Below are 16,581 nucleotides of genomic sequence, written 5' to 3'. Positions count from 1 at the left end.
TAGATTCTTTCCAGTTTTCTTGTGATATGTCTTTGCGGGGGCAATTTTGATTACCAGATTAAAATAGTGAGGAAGTGCTTCAAAAACTAGTGTCGAACATCAGTGTGCACAAACATGAGACACGAGTCCTACCTGCCGTTTCAACCGGCATTCCTTTAGGTGAGTAACATATTTGATTAGCATCAACCTAATATTATTCTGCTTATTATGGTCAGATAAAATTCATTTATTGCGGAATGAATTCACTTATATTCATGGACGTTTACAAAATGTGTGTTTTCATTGTAACTTTTTAATTATTAAGGATTAATAACTTTTTAACGATGCCAAAAGTCTTCTATAGGCTCGATGGATCATTAATCACATCAGTAAATTGTAATTCCTACTATGGAAAAACAGCTGAATAGCAATAGTTGATTAATATTCTTTTAGATATTCAGATATTAGATAACCACAATGGGGTTTGCAATGTTTGCCAATGGATTTATCTTTTTATATATTGTTCTTTTTTAAAAGATTGTTTCCCTCGCATAACCTCAGAATGCAATACCTTTCATATCGCATAACATCAAGTTTATATTGGATTACGATTCAGACTTTGCAGATTAGTAAATTGCTGCTAAAATATGAATTGACCAGCCCATAAACAATGTAGCCTGTATTTTTATGGTGAACAAATCCATTAACCTTAACAACGTTTACCAACTATCTGTGTTAGAACGGAAAGTATACCATGGAGGTATGAAATGCATGTTGTACGTGAACTTTAAACAGTTAGTGGAAATCGTGACGCGACTTCGTCCGTCGCGGACCCCCTTCAGAGTGGTCACGCTCATGCTGCCTCCGCTGTTTAAATGGGCCAAGTTTGAGAGAAGCGGCGGAGAGTGCAAATCTTGTTTGGTCTGGGTCTGTGAACTAAAGCGTGACTTTAACGACGACGTATTAGGGGTTAAAAGAAAGAGCGAGGGGGAAAAGTGCCATTAGCGCCAGGCATCAGTCGCAACACAAGACTTAAAATAAGGCGCACAAGAGAAAACATAATTATTTCCTATCCTCGACACACATTAAAATGCTCCAAGCCAGTCTGGCTCACACCCATATGTGCATGTACTTCTGAACTTTAACGTGGGCTACACTGCAAATGCGTCTCGCATTATGCGTTAAAACGTCCTAGTTAATGACCTTAATTTTCCGAACGGAAAGAAACTTAGAACCGATTCAGAGTTGACGAGGGAAATAAACACGTCGAAGTTACTATAGTGTCGACAGCGATTATTTTGAAGGACGTATTTTGAATGGACTGAAGGATAAAACAATCATTAAACCATGTTCTCCGTTCATATCTGGTGGAGATGTCAGGTGTTAGACCGATTACATGTTGTGGGCAGGAGCGCGGGGAGACCCGTCATGCGAGCAGTGCAGTGAGGAGAAGGGCTATAGAGAAGACTGAAGTGGTGGTGAATGGCAATCTGTCGCCGAACTTAAGCAAGCTGCTGTCAGCCAGCGACGCGGGAGCGGCGAAAACACACCGGTGCGTCTGGAAGTCTTTTAAACTCGCCAACTCCGCAAAGAGGGACATAAGTTTGGACGCATGAACTGCTAAACACTCGTTACCGGCGCTGCGCTTTGGGTAACATGCCTGCCATCAAGAAGGAGAGATTGGATGGAGAAGACATGGCATTAGCCGCCTTCAACCAGTCCGAATACCTGGCCCCTTTAAATGCCACCGCTATCCCCGTGGTGACCCCTCATCCGCCGCCCTACGACCACATTTTCGCCCATCATCACCGCGCGTACTTGGGGCTTCACGACAGCGCGCTGCATCAACAGCACCTTCACCATCACCCGGACGACTTCATGCTGGAGAGGTTCTCCTCCATCCCGGACTTTCAGCCGTTTTTCGACAACGGAGAGCCGTGTATCGAAGTGGAATGCGGGGAAAACAAGGCACTGTTGTACATTAACAAACTGTGCCAGGGAAGCAAAGGGCCCTCCATCAAATACCGGGGTGAGTGGCTCACCCCAAACGAGTTCCAGTTTGTGAGTGGAAGAGAGACAGCAAAAGACTGGAAACGAAGTATAAGGCACAAGGGTAAGTCGAGTCAATACACTCTGCGTATGTATGTATATTCGTTTTTAACGACGCGTAATGTTGATTCGTGTGGGCTCTGTTAGCGCTATCGCGCTTTTGGAAATGACCGGTTACTACTTTATTAAAATGAGAAGTGCACACTTTTTTCTTGACTTTGGCGAAACAGGGAACTTCATTGAGATAACTGTAAGTCACAGTGCGTAATGTGGCGATTATCGTGTATATTGAACAGGTATTCAAGAATGTGTTACATCGTGTATATTTTTAAGATAAACTCAAATAGATGAAACACATTACGTTCTCGTAACGCAGTGACGCGGATTAAAATACAGCGACGTGTGATCGATCAGGCATGTACGGGCTGAAATAAGCAGCTTGTGTTTGCGAAGATTATAACTAGATTTTAGTTGAAAACATGTATGACGTGGGAAACAGCAAACCCGAAGATGTTACATTTACAGTTCATTTGTCAAGTCTTTTCCTTCGTTTTGGGGATACGTGAGGTTATTATCGGATGTTTCAAGTCTCCTTTCGGATGAGTTTATTTTGGTTAACAGACTAATTTTGTACTCTGTTACATCCGTGACACCACACGGTAATGTTTGGACTTCCGAGTATCGCTTTTGGTCACTTGGGTTATGAACTTCTAAGACACTGTTGTCGTGGGGTTATGGAATGTTGAGTTTGACGGATTGTTGGGTGAATGGCAGATGTGCTAAACTTAGTCGTAACAGAAATGCATGAAGGTGCAGGGACGTCCAGTAATGAATGACTCCGTTTTAAAGGAGGGGTTCGTTTTCACATAATCACCAATGTTACTATTGTCCTATACTTTCGTGTACATTACCAGTTATCTTAAAGGTTAATGAGTTTTTTCTTTAATTTTCTAGGGAAAAGTCTGAAGACACTTATGTCCAAAGGAATCTTACAGGTACATCCTCCAATTTGTGACTGTCCCGGCTGTAGAATTTCATCTCCTGTGGTAAGTGTACACTGGGCCCCTCATCACTTGATTTGTTTGTGTATTTTGAAATATAAACACGGATACATTACTTTATTTATAACTTAAAGTTGATTATTCTGAAGTGTTATGATTTGTACAAATGTGCCACACGCTTATTGGAAGGTTAAGCAGTGAATGACATCTGATGAATTATAAAGTTTGAACCTCTTTTCCTGAATTGCTTTAAAAAATTGTTTTAAATTCTGTCATCATTTACTCGCCCTTAGGTTGTTCCAAACCTGTATGAACGTCTTTGTTTCACTGAACACAGCGGAAGATATTTGGAAGTATGTCGGCAACCAAAACAAATCTCATCTAACAGTTGCATTAGTAGAGAAAATAAATACTATGGCAGTCAATGGGGGATGAGGTCTGTTTTGTTGCTGACATTCTTCCTTACTGAATATCTTCCTTTGTGTTTAGCAGAATAAAGAAATGTATACATGTTTGGAACAATCTAAAGGCGAGTTAATGTGGACAGAATTATATTTTTGGGTGGACTATCCCATTAAAGCGGTTCATGACACTGACTTGTACTGTCACAGACGTTTCTCAGAAAGTAAATAAGGACCAAGTACAAATAATTGTGAAATGTTGTTTCGATGTGTTTGAATCAGAGCTGAAGAATAAGGTCACATGTCGGTGTTAAGCCAAATATGCTGCATGCTCTATCTTTTCATTTTTCGATCATTAAAAATGCAAACAAGTTTCTGTAGGCTCTATGCATGAAGGTCAGAAAGAACGGGGAGTAGTTGATAGGTTCTTCTCTCCGGAGGGCATGTTTAGAGATGTTTTGACTCTGTTTATGTGACTCCAAATGACATGGCAGTATCACAGTGGTCATATCCTAAAGTTAATCAGTAATGTTTATAGCTGGTGTATGAACCTCTATGTCTTTAATTCTCAGTTTATTGTATCAATCACCTCTGTTAGAACAATGAACATTGTGTGTGTGTGTGTGAGAATGCACAGAGCAGCAAGCTAGTGGTTGGTTGGTTGCCGTATTTGTTCACGCAGGTGCTGTGTTTGTATCTGAGCGTGCCTGTTGCCGCCTTTAACGGTTAATCGGGAGGGGAAGGGCGTAAGAAGCTTACTGAGCTACTGAACGCAGCTACCGGTGATTACTGAGGCAGCGGCACGCAAAGCAAAGGCACTTCAGATAAGCTGTAGGTGTTTGAGCGATGCAGGTAGTAAACTGTTGAGGAGGACCTGAGCCACAGCCAGAAGAGATAAAATCCTAAAGGCTTAGTTGTTTGTGGCCCTTACGTTGCCTCACACTGAGGGCGTCAGAATCTCACGGAAGCTGATTTTGATGATGAACCTAAGGAGGCTTGTCACCTGTTGCGTTGTGTTCTGTACGGCTTTATCTGACAGATGACCAAATATAAAGAATTACATGTACATTTTTGACTAACTTTTCCTTTAAGGGGTGTGACTTTATCTGCACCATTTCAGATTTGACTGTTTTGTGAGGTGATTTTTGTTTCTGATCTTCGGTTTGCACTATTTATGTGACCTTTATTGGTTTGACGTAACTCTGAGCATAAGCAGCGGACATACTTATTCAAGAACAAGGCTTACTCGAAGATGTTAAACTGACATAGGTTTTAACATCAAAAGAAAAGAAAGCTATTATCTCTATGGGCCAAGGCAGGCTTCTGTCAAACTATGACCAGATACAGAATGCATCTCACAAATTCTTTCACACAAGATATAAATCTTCACACATACGAATGTTTCCGTATGCAAAAAATACAAAACATCAAGAATATAATTAACACCCCTTCTATTTGTTAAATTTGTATATGTGCACACTTTCTATTTTACTTTGCACATAGTCTGTCAACAACACGCATTCTAACACCATGTAGTGCTGCAATCTTACATTGTTGAAGTAAAAGTGATTTTCATTTAACAGTATAAAAGGCATCTTCTCAGCCATTTTGGATCTTTAAAAGAGTTTCTTTGGTTATGTTCACACAGTCAATGTCTGGTATTGAAAACAGCATTTGCTAAAAGGTTTGGCTCTTATATTGCCTGTGTGTGCATACAACAAAAAGCAGGAGCAAATAATGTCTGAACAGGTAAACAAAGTCAAACCCACTTCTGATAGCTTTGAGGAATGCCTGTAAACATAGTAACAGATCACAATAGTTATATCGAAATGTTATATCAAAGCATGTAATTTCTATTTCAAACTCCTGTTTTTTAATTCTCTCCTACATGCAGACAAAATTCAGTTCACATTCGGTTGTAACCTCCGTATTTTGTTGCTCTGTGAACGTAACCTATGTGAACTTGGTTCCACAGCTCAAACAAGATTAAATGTAAACACAAAATCATGTACAAACCATCAGTCCCTTTCCCGTTCAATAAAACCGAATATGCGACACACTGTGTTTGGGTTCATGTCTCTGTGAGGCATTAATGGTTTTGACATGTTTTATTACTTTGAATCGTTCAATCGTCATTCTGGCTTTCTTTCACTTTTCAGTTGCTTTTTCCCAGGTGTTCCTGTGGCTCAGTTGGTAGAATCACGTTCGCAGCACAAAAGTTTTGGTTTCGATAAGTGATCATTTTTTTTACTGTCGCTTAAATGCGCCTGTCAAAACAATGTACTGTAAATGTTGCCATTGCTCATATCAAAGGCAAGTCATATAGGTTTTACTCTTGGTTTAGGAGTTCATTATAACATTTAGTTTAGGTTGGACATGTGAGCTATTAATCTTTCAGCTGTTGTGGTTTGTTGTTTAAACGATTTTATGTAGATAATGAAGAGTGCTTGATGATACGGTGCCATTGTTTGTATGTTTCTGTGAAGACGGATGGATGATGTTGTTGTTCCTTTAAGAGTCGGAGTCATTCAGCTGGCCTGGCTGTTGTCTCCCAGGAGAAATGTGCTTCCTTTCCCTTGTTTTTTTAGCGGAACTTGTGGAGGCTGGCAGGAAATTACACTCCGCTCCGTCTCGTAAATATCTCGTCGAATCTGGGCTTCCCCCCACCACGTCCTGGGTCGGGGGCTGCGGTGGGGGTCTGTTTGGTTGAGAATCAAGCTGGTTTAAAAACATGGAGCGTGATGTTGCAGTATAAACATTGCAGAGTTGGTCCTTCAAGGAGGGCAATTTCGACAGTTGTAGATTTATTTATTATAAGGCTACCAAACCTTTTTTCTAATGTACTTTTACAATTAAATTCTTTTGGCATTACTTACTCGCCTACGTTGCATCCCAAACCTGTATGATGTAATTGTTTTGTTGAATCGTTCTCTATAGAAAGGGTGTTTGTGCTCTTTTTAAACCCCAACAATATTAAAGATTATATAAAAGTGCTAGGGAAATAGAATAGAATATAGTGCACTCAGTGAACTCATTTTATGGTGCTTTTTGTACTTTGAAGGTTGACATGCATGCTCATCATAAACTGTCATTGTATGAAAACAACTAAATAAAATGTGTTGTTTCACTGAAAAATAAAGGTATACAGGTTTCGGGCGACATGAAAGTGAGCGTACAATGACTTTTGATTTTCTTTGGGCGAAGAATTATATTCCTTTAACACTCCGACCTACCACATGCAAAGACATGGTAGAACATTCGTACAAACGGTTTATTTGTGCAAGTCATTCAGGTGTTAAACGCACGATTCAAATTGACTAACGACAGCACAATTAGAGCAGGATATTTTCTCTGTCGAGCGTGTGGTATTAGGTGAGGTTTGACAGCGTAGGCCAACTCTCATTTGGCAGAGCGTTGCTGGAGGGCTGGGTACGAGCAGGAACGGGGGCTGACGCCATACAGTCTCACAACGGCTCCCTCGCCGCGGGGGGCTATACAGAATGTGTGCGTGCGTCTGTCCGCCGTACCAGCGCTTGTGTAGCCGTGTGTTTGTATCCCTCACATGGAGCTGAGGCTATGCTGCTATGGCAACGGCAGGATCCCTCCTCAGGACATCAGCGAGCAGCCAGGCAGTCTCCGCAGTGTGTTGCATTCATGAATTAAAGCAAATTAGAGCCCACTAGAAAGCCGCACCAAACTCACAACAGGCTTTTTCCGTTGATTTCATTAGCCGATTTTGTCTCAAACTGTGACGCCGCTGCCGCAGAGAAGTTTTGAAGCACACTAATGCCTCTGGATCTTTTCTTCTGCTTACAGGTGAAATGTTAGTTTCTACTAATAGTGTGTGTACCTTTAAATTGGTCACCTGTCATTCGGATCATGTGGAAAAATTAATCGGGACATATTATCAGTGAAGTTTAAAGAGTCGCACATGGTTCAGGAAAGGTTTACAGGCGGGGGGAAGGGTGTGTGTGCTGGTATCAGAGATAGGCGTGTCTATGTGGGTGTTGGTGGGAAAGGTACAGGACTTATCTTTCAGCCCGTGCAGCAGATCATTACAAAGCCACAGCGGCTATATATGGACACACTCCACCCAAATATCACTTTTTACATACTGACCCAGTTCTTCTGTAATCTGCTGAAATACATTTTTTTGTGATTTATTTTTGCGACTAACCTTACATTAAATCACTAAATGTCTAAAACGTTTAGACGTGATATTATTTTCTAATAATAATATATGTAGTTAAGTTGTACTATATATTATGTTTGTTCAATGTATTTTGGAAGTTGGTTTTAATGGAGGCTGAAGATTTCTTTCTTTCTACACTTATTTTTTTCTTGGTTCCAGCTCCTGTTGTTTTTTACTCTTGGGAGTGTGGTGGAATCAGTACCTGTCTATAAAGCTCTCCTGTGGCTGTCTTTTTGGAAGGGAGGGGGTATCCAAACACAGGCAGAGAGATCTTGGCACGCATGGTTGGACTGCCACTGACCTCCCTGCGCCGGGAAACGCTTCACTGGGCTGACACAGCCCGCTCACCCTGCAGGGTCGGGGTGTTGTTGTGGGATTGGTTGAGGGGGCACTGCTCTTCAACTCTTTCCTAGTTTGCCATATATAAAGCTCCCCAGCATTCCTTCAAATGCCAAAAAAAGTATTCTTTTATAAGCTTTTACACATTGGGTTGGTGTGATGTGAAGGTTGGTTGGTGGGGCGTTAATGTGAAAAGTTGATTTAGTTCTCATCACATGATTGTACCAGAAGACTCTGGCAAATTTGTGGTAATCCAGAAGCACATAAAGTCTTTATCTCTCTCTCTTCTCCGTGTTGTGCCAATAGATTTAAGAAGATACATTAAACCCCCGTGCAACACCAACCCACATGCCCCCACCCCAGCTTGTGCCAAGTCTGCCCAGCGTCCCGCCTCCACACTTATGCACAGCATGGCTGCGGCACGCACACACAGAGGTTAGAGCAGACAGACGCGTGACTCATTAGGCATTCGTCCCCCGGGGACAGTGCTGGGGGAGCGCGCCACAGCTGCAGGAATGTCATGAGCCGTTGCTTCTGTACGCATGTTTGTGTGTTGGTGCATGTGTGTCTTAGCAGAAGGCCAGCGCACCTTTCTGAAAATGTTGTGCCAAGAAAACTTCTCTTGGCTTTTTCAAAACATCCATATTGTCAAGTCTGAGCCAATGTTGTAAACCCAAGAACGCCCTCAGAAATCATAGCAGGCAAAACGCATTATACAGCATTTCAAAGTATGTTCTGTTGGTCTTTTTTGTTATTTTATGATTAAATATCCAGCAATAAAGTTACTTGAAGTTGAGTAGGTACCAGGTTGAGGGATTTGGCCGCTGTCAGTGTGAATGCTATTTTACAACCAAGGTGGTTACAGAATGTCTTTTTGATAAAATGCGTCCTTGCTCTGTTAGAGTCAATTATAACATTTAGCCAACATGGCTGGTTTTTACTTTTCTGAGGACAACCTTACCATAGCAATAAGACATGAGAGACCGCTATATGTTTTGAATATGTGAATATAATCCATAATGTATAAACTCTCTATACACAAAACTGCAAATGAACAGGTGTTGCTTTAATTACTTGGCCTCATTGACCAATTAGAATCTAGGAAAAAATCTGTTTATTTTGTACTGTATTTCTTGCTTTCACTTGTGAGATCTTGTCTGCGAGATCTCTCATAACTTCTCTCATGAGTTTTATGGGGCTTAAGACGGCAACATCAACCGAGTCGAATACTCACTCGTGTTAATTCATGTGTGGTTTTGTATTTGTGTGTCTGTTGGTGTGTTATACAAATGTAAATATAGCCTGGCCCCATTGATGGGCAGACATTAACTGTGGGTGGGCTTATTCATAGAAATACTGCTAAGAGGAAATTCATATTAGATATTTTTTTCCATCCCTGAATGACAGTGCCTGCACTCGTGTACATAAGTGTAGGCGAGAACTGAAGGCCAGTTTTTTTATGTTTTTGTTTTGAAACAGCCTCCCTCTGTGCGGAAGTGTTACCGGAAATCGTGCGCTGCCGCCCCCGGTTCTGCGTCAGTTACGCTGAATAAAGCGAGGGGGCTGTACGGGGGCTTTCCGGGAGAAGCTTGAGAAGGGTGGTGGCGGTGGGGGATGGCTGGGTGGAGAGGAGGAATGGGGGCAGGGAAGTGTGTGTGAAGGCCTGTCTCCGATGAGGCCATGTGGGTAACAGTCGTCTCTCAACGCCAACTTTATCTGATAAAGCATCAGTATAGCAGCTTGCAAACAAGTGGATTTTACGTACGGCTCCTAGTGGATGATAAGAATACTTCGAGTCAGAACTTGAATGATTTGTTTGTATGTTTGTGGTTCCGTGTTTGTATAATTTTGTGTTTATCAGAGATTTGTTTCAGTTCAAACAGAATGTTTTAAATAACACTAAACAAAGTTAAAATAACACTGGGAATGAAGTACTCAATTTAAAGCTTAGTGTAGTGTTTCTCAAACTGAAACTTAATATTTTGAGATAACTCTAAACGAACAGTTCACCAAAACACGAAATCTGTCGTAATTTACTCACTCTCGAGTTGTTTCAAATCTGTCGTAATTTCTTTGTTCTTATGAACACAGAGAAAGATATTTGGAAGAATGCTTGTTATCGAAAAGGTCTTGGCCACCATTGGCTACCATAGTAGGAAAAATTACAATGGTAGTCAAAAGTGCCCCAGAACTGTTTGCTTTCCTACATTCTTCAAAATGTCTTTCTCTATGTTCATCAGAACAAAGAAGTTTACAGATTTAGAACAACTTGAGGGTGAGTAAATGATGATGGATTTTTCATTTTTGCGTGAACCGTCACTTTTTTTGTTGGCTGTGTGATACTGTGGTGCCATCAAAACATAGTGCAACACAGGCTCGACCAGTGGTGTGTGTGCCTTGGGGCGGGCCGCGGGAGTAAATATTTGTCCAGCCAATGAGAGATAGGTAGAATATTCAGGCAACCCGTTTGAAAAAAGAAATTTCCAATTCCATTTGTGAATAAATTACACACTTCAGCTTTAGAAATATAACATTTTCTGTTAAAAAACACAGAAAGAGATAGCACTGAGAAAAATCTGCTTTCTCTGCAAAAAGTAAAAAGACGGTTACTCATGAAAACAGTGTGTGCAGCCTGCCCATCCTCAGGGATGTTTTTATCTTTCTCTGCTTTTTCCCCTCCTTCTTTTAATGTATGCCACTTGAGAGAATCCAGAGGGGCTGCACCTGTTTGCCTCTTGGCTAGTCTCTCCACCTCCTGCCCCGGCCTGCCACTCACGCCTGAGCTCTTGTGGGATGCTCTGCATATGTGTATGCGCGCGTGCAAGCTTTGGGTGTGGAGGAAGGATAGCTGCAGGGCTCTGCAAAGTTTAACAAAGCTGAGATGCAGGAGTGCGCGCACACAAACACACACAGCACCCTTTCACACAAACAGACTTTTCAGTTGAAGATTTTTTCAAAGGGAACAGTCTTATACTGTTTTTCTCTTTTTCGTCATCTTCTCTCTCTGAATCTTCTCTTTCCTTCTATGTTCACTCATGGGTAGAGATGGAAACATAGAAATCTGCACTGACCCCTTCAGGTCACATTAAAGGTCGCCCAGCTTCACACACTAAACCCCGAAGGGCCCTCAACCCCTTCATCCCTCGCTGTCTTCAGATGTCTGATGCGAAGAGAGAGAGAGAGAGAGAGAATCACTATCACGTCTCAATCACTCACCCATCGTTCATCATGGTCAGTGTGGATCAGTGGTCTTTACCTCTGAATGACTATTCCCGGCTGAGTTTTGCTTTTAGGTCTTCAATTCGGTGTGTTGTGTAATTCCTTTTTACGTTTTACCATTATTTGCTTGAGAGACATGACCTGTGATTCGTATTTCATCATTTTACGAGATTCAGTAGCTACTGCATTAAATGCATGTGACCTCTGGGGTCTTTTGGAACAGTTTGAATCAACACCTTCTAGGAATGAGTTTAAGTAAGCCTGGACTAACTAGAAAGATGGAAACCTCGATGATCACTGTACACCACACTTTAAGCCAGTATTATTGAGGAAAGCTGTGTGAGCAGAGTGTCATTCTGTCTCAATCTGTGCTCCTACAGAACCGTGGGCGACTGGCAGAGAAACGCACCATTCCCCTGCCTCCAACACGGGTGCCTAAAAAGGAGCTGGCCTCCGTTTTCAGCAGTGACGACAGCGAGGGCAGTGAGAGGGCCAGCGGAGATCATGCAGACATCAAACAGGAGGATCTGCACTACAGTATCATGAGAAAGAGGTGAGAACTTGTGTTTGTGTGAGATTGTGTGTGGGTGGGTGGGTGAAAGCCAAGTGCCAGTCCACGGCAGGGATTGGTAGCGCCAAGCCTGGCCTGCAGGAAAGGGGTCAGCTGTCGTTACAACACAAAAAGATGATTTATGGACGCCTTATAGTTCCCTGTTTTCACACACACACACACACACACACACACACACACACACACACACACACACACACACACACACACACACACACACACACACTCTCACTTCTTACCTTCTCACCTCTAACTATATAAAAGGTGATAATATTTTAGGATGTATTTACAGCCGATTTACTTGATCTTCTGTTATGTTTTGAGAGCAGCTACCTGAAATTTTAATGCAAAACGTTGGTGTTAAAGGCAGAATGCTTGATGTCTTAAGGTGCTAACTTTAGCCTGCTAGCACTGAAATCATGATCCCACCCTCCATGCAAATCGCCTTCCAAAGCCACGCCTCCTCCAAAACTCCAATACATTCTTATCGAAGCATGTACATACCTGTCCAAAAGAAACAGAGCAGCCATGGAATCATCGTTCATACCCTTTTCCTCCCGGAGCTGTCTCTGTCGCGTAAAAGCGGCATCAATGTTAATTCGAGTTTTTCCTCTTTCGTGGTCCAGACGTTTCATGGTCGTCACTAATGTATTTTGTTTTTTATATTAACTAGTTGTGGGTTCCTCCGGCAAATCAGGTTTTTGCTGCTTCTCCGCCATTCTCTCTATATTGAAACAGCGGACGTTAGCGTACTGATGACATATGATGTCTGCGTGAACTGGGTGCGCAGTGGGATGAAAATGACGTTGGATGAATATGTAAACAGGACCAGTCTCAACCAATGGCTATCGTCAAAACGTTCGTCCAGAATGTTTTAATTGGGCAAACGTTTTTTGGTCCTACGCCTTTTACAGACGACATATAAATACAAAAATTATTTGACCAGTATACTTCTTGATTGCTATCAGGATGTGAAGATATTTCCAACCAGCATGTTTCTGGGAGAGTTTAAAGGAAAGTTCACATAAAAAGGAAAATTCTGTTTTCGTGAGCCTTTGTGGGCCTTATAGAGTAGGCCTACAATGAAACGCCATAATATCAAAGCACCAAAGCATTACTATATGACTCCATTATACTGCAATAGTTTTCTTTCATAGGGTGGCAGTGTGGACTTTACGCTACAACAAGACCCAGACAGAATTTGTGAACTTTTCTGATTCTTTATCCACACAACTCTATTGAAATGATTAAAACATAGTTTAAAGAAACAGCAAAGTGTGCTACACTCTTAATCATAGCTTAAAATGTAAACATTTGCTAATGTACTGTACAGTTTTATGGACATTAGCCGTTCCAATTTCTGAGTTGTGCACACAGAGATTCTGTGTGGGCCTGGCTATAAAAGTCCGGCTGGAGCAGTTTAATATTGATGAGCTAGTTGCATAAAGCACAGAAGGTACGCTTACCGTAAAAATAAAACGCATGGTAATGTGCTACAAGTTCCACATCTCCGTCTCCAATCAGTGCTGGGGAAATTAAGGAATTCAGCATTCATTAAATCTTCATGAGCTGTGTTTGGCCTCCCTCCTCTCTGGCACACAAGCCTGGAGAAGCTTATTTGCCTGTGGTCAGTGCCGCGGCGAGTTAAGAGCAGTGGCTAAAGCTATAGGGTTTCCGCCTGTGTTTTCGTTCCGCCTAAATGCATTACGGGTGATAACTAGCCAGCAGATGTAACCCCTGACAGGTGAGTCTGGGGAACCACATTTTTGTTAACCCATCTGTGCTTTTTTACTTAAGAACTTGTTGAAAAGATCAGCCTCGAGGTTGTGATCTATTATTAAGTTACTTTTAATCACTAGAGCGGTCCTTTCAAAGCTAGCTGTTGCTTTGAGACCGACTGAAGAAGGATGTTTTCTGTCTTGTGAGTATCGGTAGTTTTTCAGTCACATTTTGAAATTAGGAGTCAGCATCTGTTTCACCGAGAGTTTGTGTTGGCGGCGTCTGGATACGGTGTTTTTGGATAGTTAAATCTCCATGAAACCTCAGCGCTTCTAATGAGAGGAGAAAGAGAAGACACTATTCTCTTTCTCTCATTAGCAACTTGGCTCTTGCTAAAAATGTCTGTTAGCATAGAACCTGTCAGTGTTTCCTAAAGCAACCACTGACGCATATAGTTAAAAGTTTACACATTTAGTAGCATTTTTGTTTCTTTACGTAACATTTATTTTTTAGGTTTTGAAACAGTAGTAACTGGTTATCTGCTTTTTAATGCTGTAAATGAAGAGGAAATCCCGCTTGTTCAGTTGGTTGTAGAATGTATGAGGCTTGGGTTGATGCCTATTGGTGTTAAGCAGTCATTTTGGGTTGTTACACAGAACTGTTGGGATTTCAGTCTCTACGCTGCCCTATACAGTACATACGTGTGAGGTCATGCCCTCTTTTAGCATAGAAGGGTCACAGAAATGTCGGATTTAGATTTTTATAAAAACATCATTGTGAAACCCCCTCGGCCAAGGCAATGTGTTTGCTTTTTCTTTGTTGTACACGAAACCGATGTTTTGAGATCAAAATTAGTTGTATAGGCCTTCTTTTTTAATAAAGAAGGGGTCTGAGCTACTATTGTAGAGGTGATCCGCTCACAACTGGTCAGGTGCAAAATTCTACCAACCTTTTCCCTCTCGCCACCTTTACTCAACCCCCGAGCCGTCCGGCTCCTATGAGCCACTTACCCTGTGACACCAAGGACGGCGAAGGAGCCAGAATTGCCGGCTAACGCTATTACAGAGATTTCCCCCCAACACTTCATACGCCCGCGCGCGAAGACGCTAATGAATTTAAAGAACACTTTCGACTAATATCTAGGGCTTTTACCCTGTTAAAGGCGGCGGACTGCGAGGAGCCTCGTCTCTCCTCTGTTCCGGGGCCGCTCACCTCACCCCTACTTTACTCAGATGAAGATCTGACCAGAGGAGATAATGGGATGTTCAATCTATGAAATTCAATTTCCATTGAGCTGGACGGGATAAGTGAGTTGTGGAGGGGTCTTAACAAATTGGATTTAGTCAATGGATGGTGAAGGATGGGGATTTCTTTTTACGTTTGACCGTATTTACGCCTCATCATCGCAGTTTATAATAGTGTTGTGGTGGAATCGTGTATAGCGTTTCTTGAGTGCAGACGTATCTGATATAAACTCTGAGGCTGCTTGTACAAATGTTTTAGTTTAGCATGTTTTATGTATTATAATTTGAATATAATCTGAAGTATATTATCAGCATAACAGTTTGAGTTGAATTGAAAATGTGTACTTTTTTAATTTCCATGTTGTCCCAGCATGATTTTGTCCTAAAGGGGTTTACATGGTCAATGTCACAAAATCGCAAAAATAGTGCAGAGATCTAAAATGTTTTCTCCCGGTTCACCCAAAAATAAAAATTCTGTCATTTACTTACCCTTTAGCCAAACAACGGCAGTACCCATTTACTGGCTTTGTTTTTTGTGTCTTTATAATAGTAGTGAATGGGTACCACCGTTGGTAGTATATAATGACAGAAATTTCATTTTTGGGTATCACTTTAATTTAGAGTATGCCACATGCCACATAGGTGGTTTTATATATTCTTATATTTTATCTTATATTTGGTGTATTTACAGTTGCAAATAGGATTATAATTAATACACTTTTAAAGTGCTATTACGTTTATTTACCATTAACACATGTGTATTTTTAACCACACGTACCAGGAAATAATTAGACTCTCACACTAATGTGCACATTCATTTTTTTTTTACGGTTTTCGTCTATTAAGCTATTTTATATAAAGTCGCACTTCCCATCTGAAGAAATCATAATGTAGTAATAACATTTATGAGTATGAGATGTTATAGTATTCGCTTCAAGGCAATGCCAATTATTTCCTCAAACCTACCTGAGCCATCAAGTGTGTCAACAGCAGGGCTTTGAGAAGTGCTGACTGCTTGTCTGGGTCATTACTGAGTAACCATAACGGATTATATAAGAGAGTATACTTACTTAGAGGACACCCTGTTGAGCAAGACCTCAATAAATCCCATCCCGTATTTACTTTGCATTATTATTCTGTGTAAAAATTAGTTTAAACTATAACCAGCCATCCTTTATCAGTTGATGTATGAATGCATTTAGCACAATTATGTGTTGATTTTTGTTATTCATAATCAATTGAAAACACTACATGTAGAAACATAATTGGATTACTTGAAGCAGGGGAGGAGGCAGGCTGTTTCCCGAATGGTGGACCCTCCTTTTCAGCATGAGGGACAGTGAAAGCAGATAAATCATACAGCTGTTGCACCTGCCTGCGTAGAAATACTGTCGGTCTTCCCTCGGGTTTTGTGGCTGCTTTAGAAAAAGGCCCGACCTGTCTGTGTTTAGCATTAGAAGCGTTTGTCCAGCAAGGCATTCCGTCATCTGCTCTGGTGGCTGTCTGGAGCTAAACATAAGCACTCAGCTAGCCAGAAGTGGAAATCAGATGGTTCAACCTCAGGACTGAAACCAACCAAAACCAGGTTCTGTAGAGCACTGGGGTCATAAAATGCGGGTATGTACAGTTAAAAGTTTTCTTTTTCAAATTAGACTGTAGTACTATTTGACACGTTAAGTAACAAGTCTGAAAGTTTGTTTCATGCAATGTGCATCAGATATAATGCTAGAATATAGAATATAATTCATTTACAAAAATCGTCTAGTAGCCGTCTGCGAATAGTTTTCCTGTAAAGATATTTTTGCACTTGCATAAAGCCTTTATGATGAAATTGACTCAGCACGAAACAGATTGCGGATCAAAATAC

General features: G+C 41.3%; 1 protein-coding gene across 3 annotated transcripts in view; it reads left to right on the top strand.

The window, feature by feature from the left end:
- The first annotated feature begins 879 nt into the window (after positions 1 to 879).
- samd11 (sterile alpha motif domain containing 11) overlaps positions 880 to 16,581 on the top strand; it is a 53,373-nt gene continuing 37,671 nt past the window's right edge. For 2 of the 3 annotated variants that reach the window (XM_079478703.1, XM_079478702.1), the window contains exons 1-3: positions 880 to 2,092; positions 2,983 to 3,074; positions 11,561 to 11,733. In XM_079478703.1, coding sequence (XP_079334829.1) covers positions 1,636 to 2,092; positions 2,983 to 3,074; positions 11,561 to 11,733 — 722 coding nt within the window. In that variant the 5' untranslated portion in view covers positions 880 to 1,635. Of the gene's footprint in view, positions 2,093 to 2,169; positions 2,279 to 2,982; positions 3,075 to 11,560; positions 11,734 to 16,581 lie in introns of those variants that run through there. The other variant, XM_079478704.1, reaches the window with a different exon arrangement.

This window comes from Barbatula barbatula (assembly GCF_947034865.1).
Source record: "Barbatula barbatula genome assembly, chromosome: 17".
Taxonomy (NCBI): Eukaryota; Metazoa; Chordata; class Actinopteri; order Cypriniformes; family Nemacheilidae; genus Barbatula; species Barbatula barbatula.
Note: the sequence above shows the minus strand (reverse complement) of the source record. Positions and strands in the feature narration are given on the sequence as shown.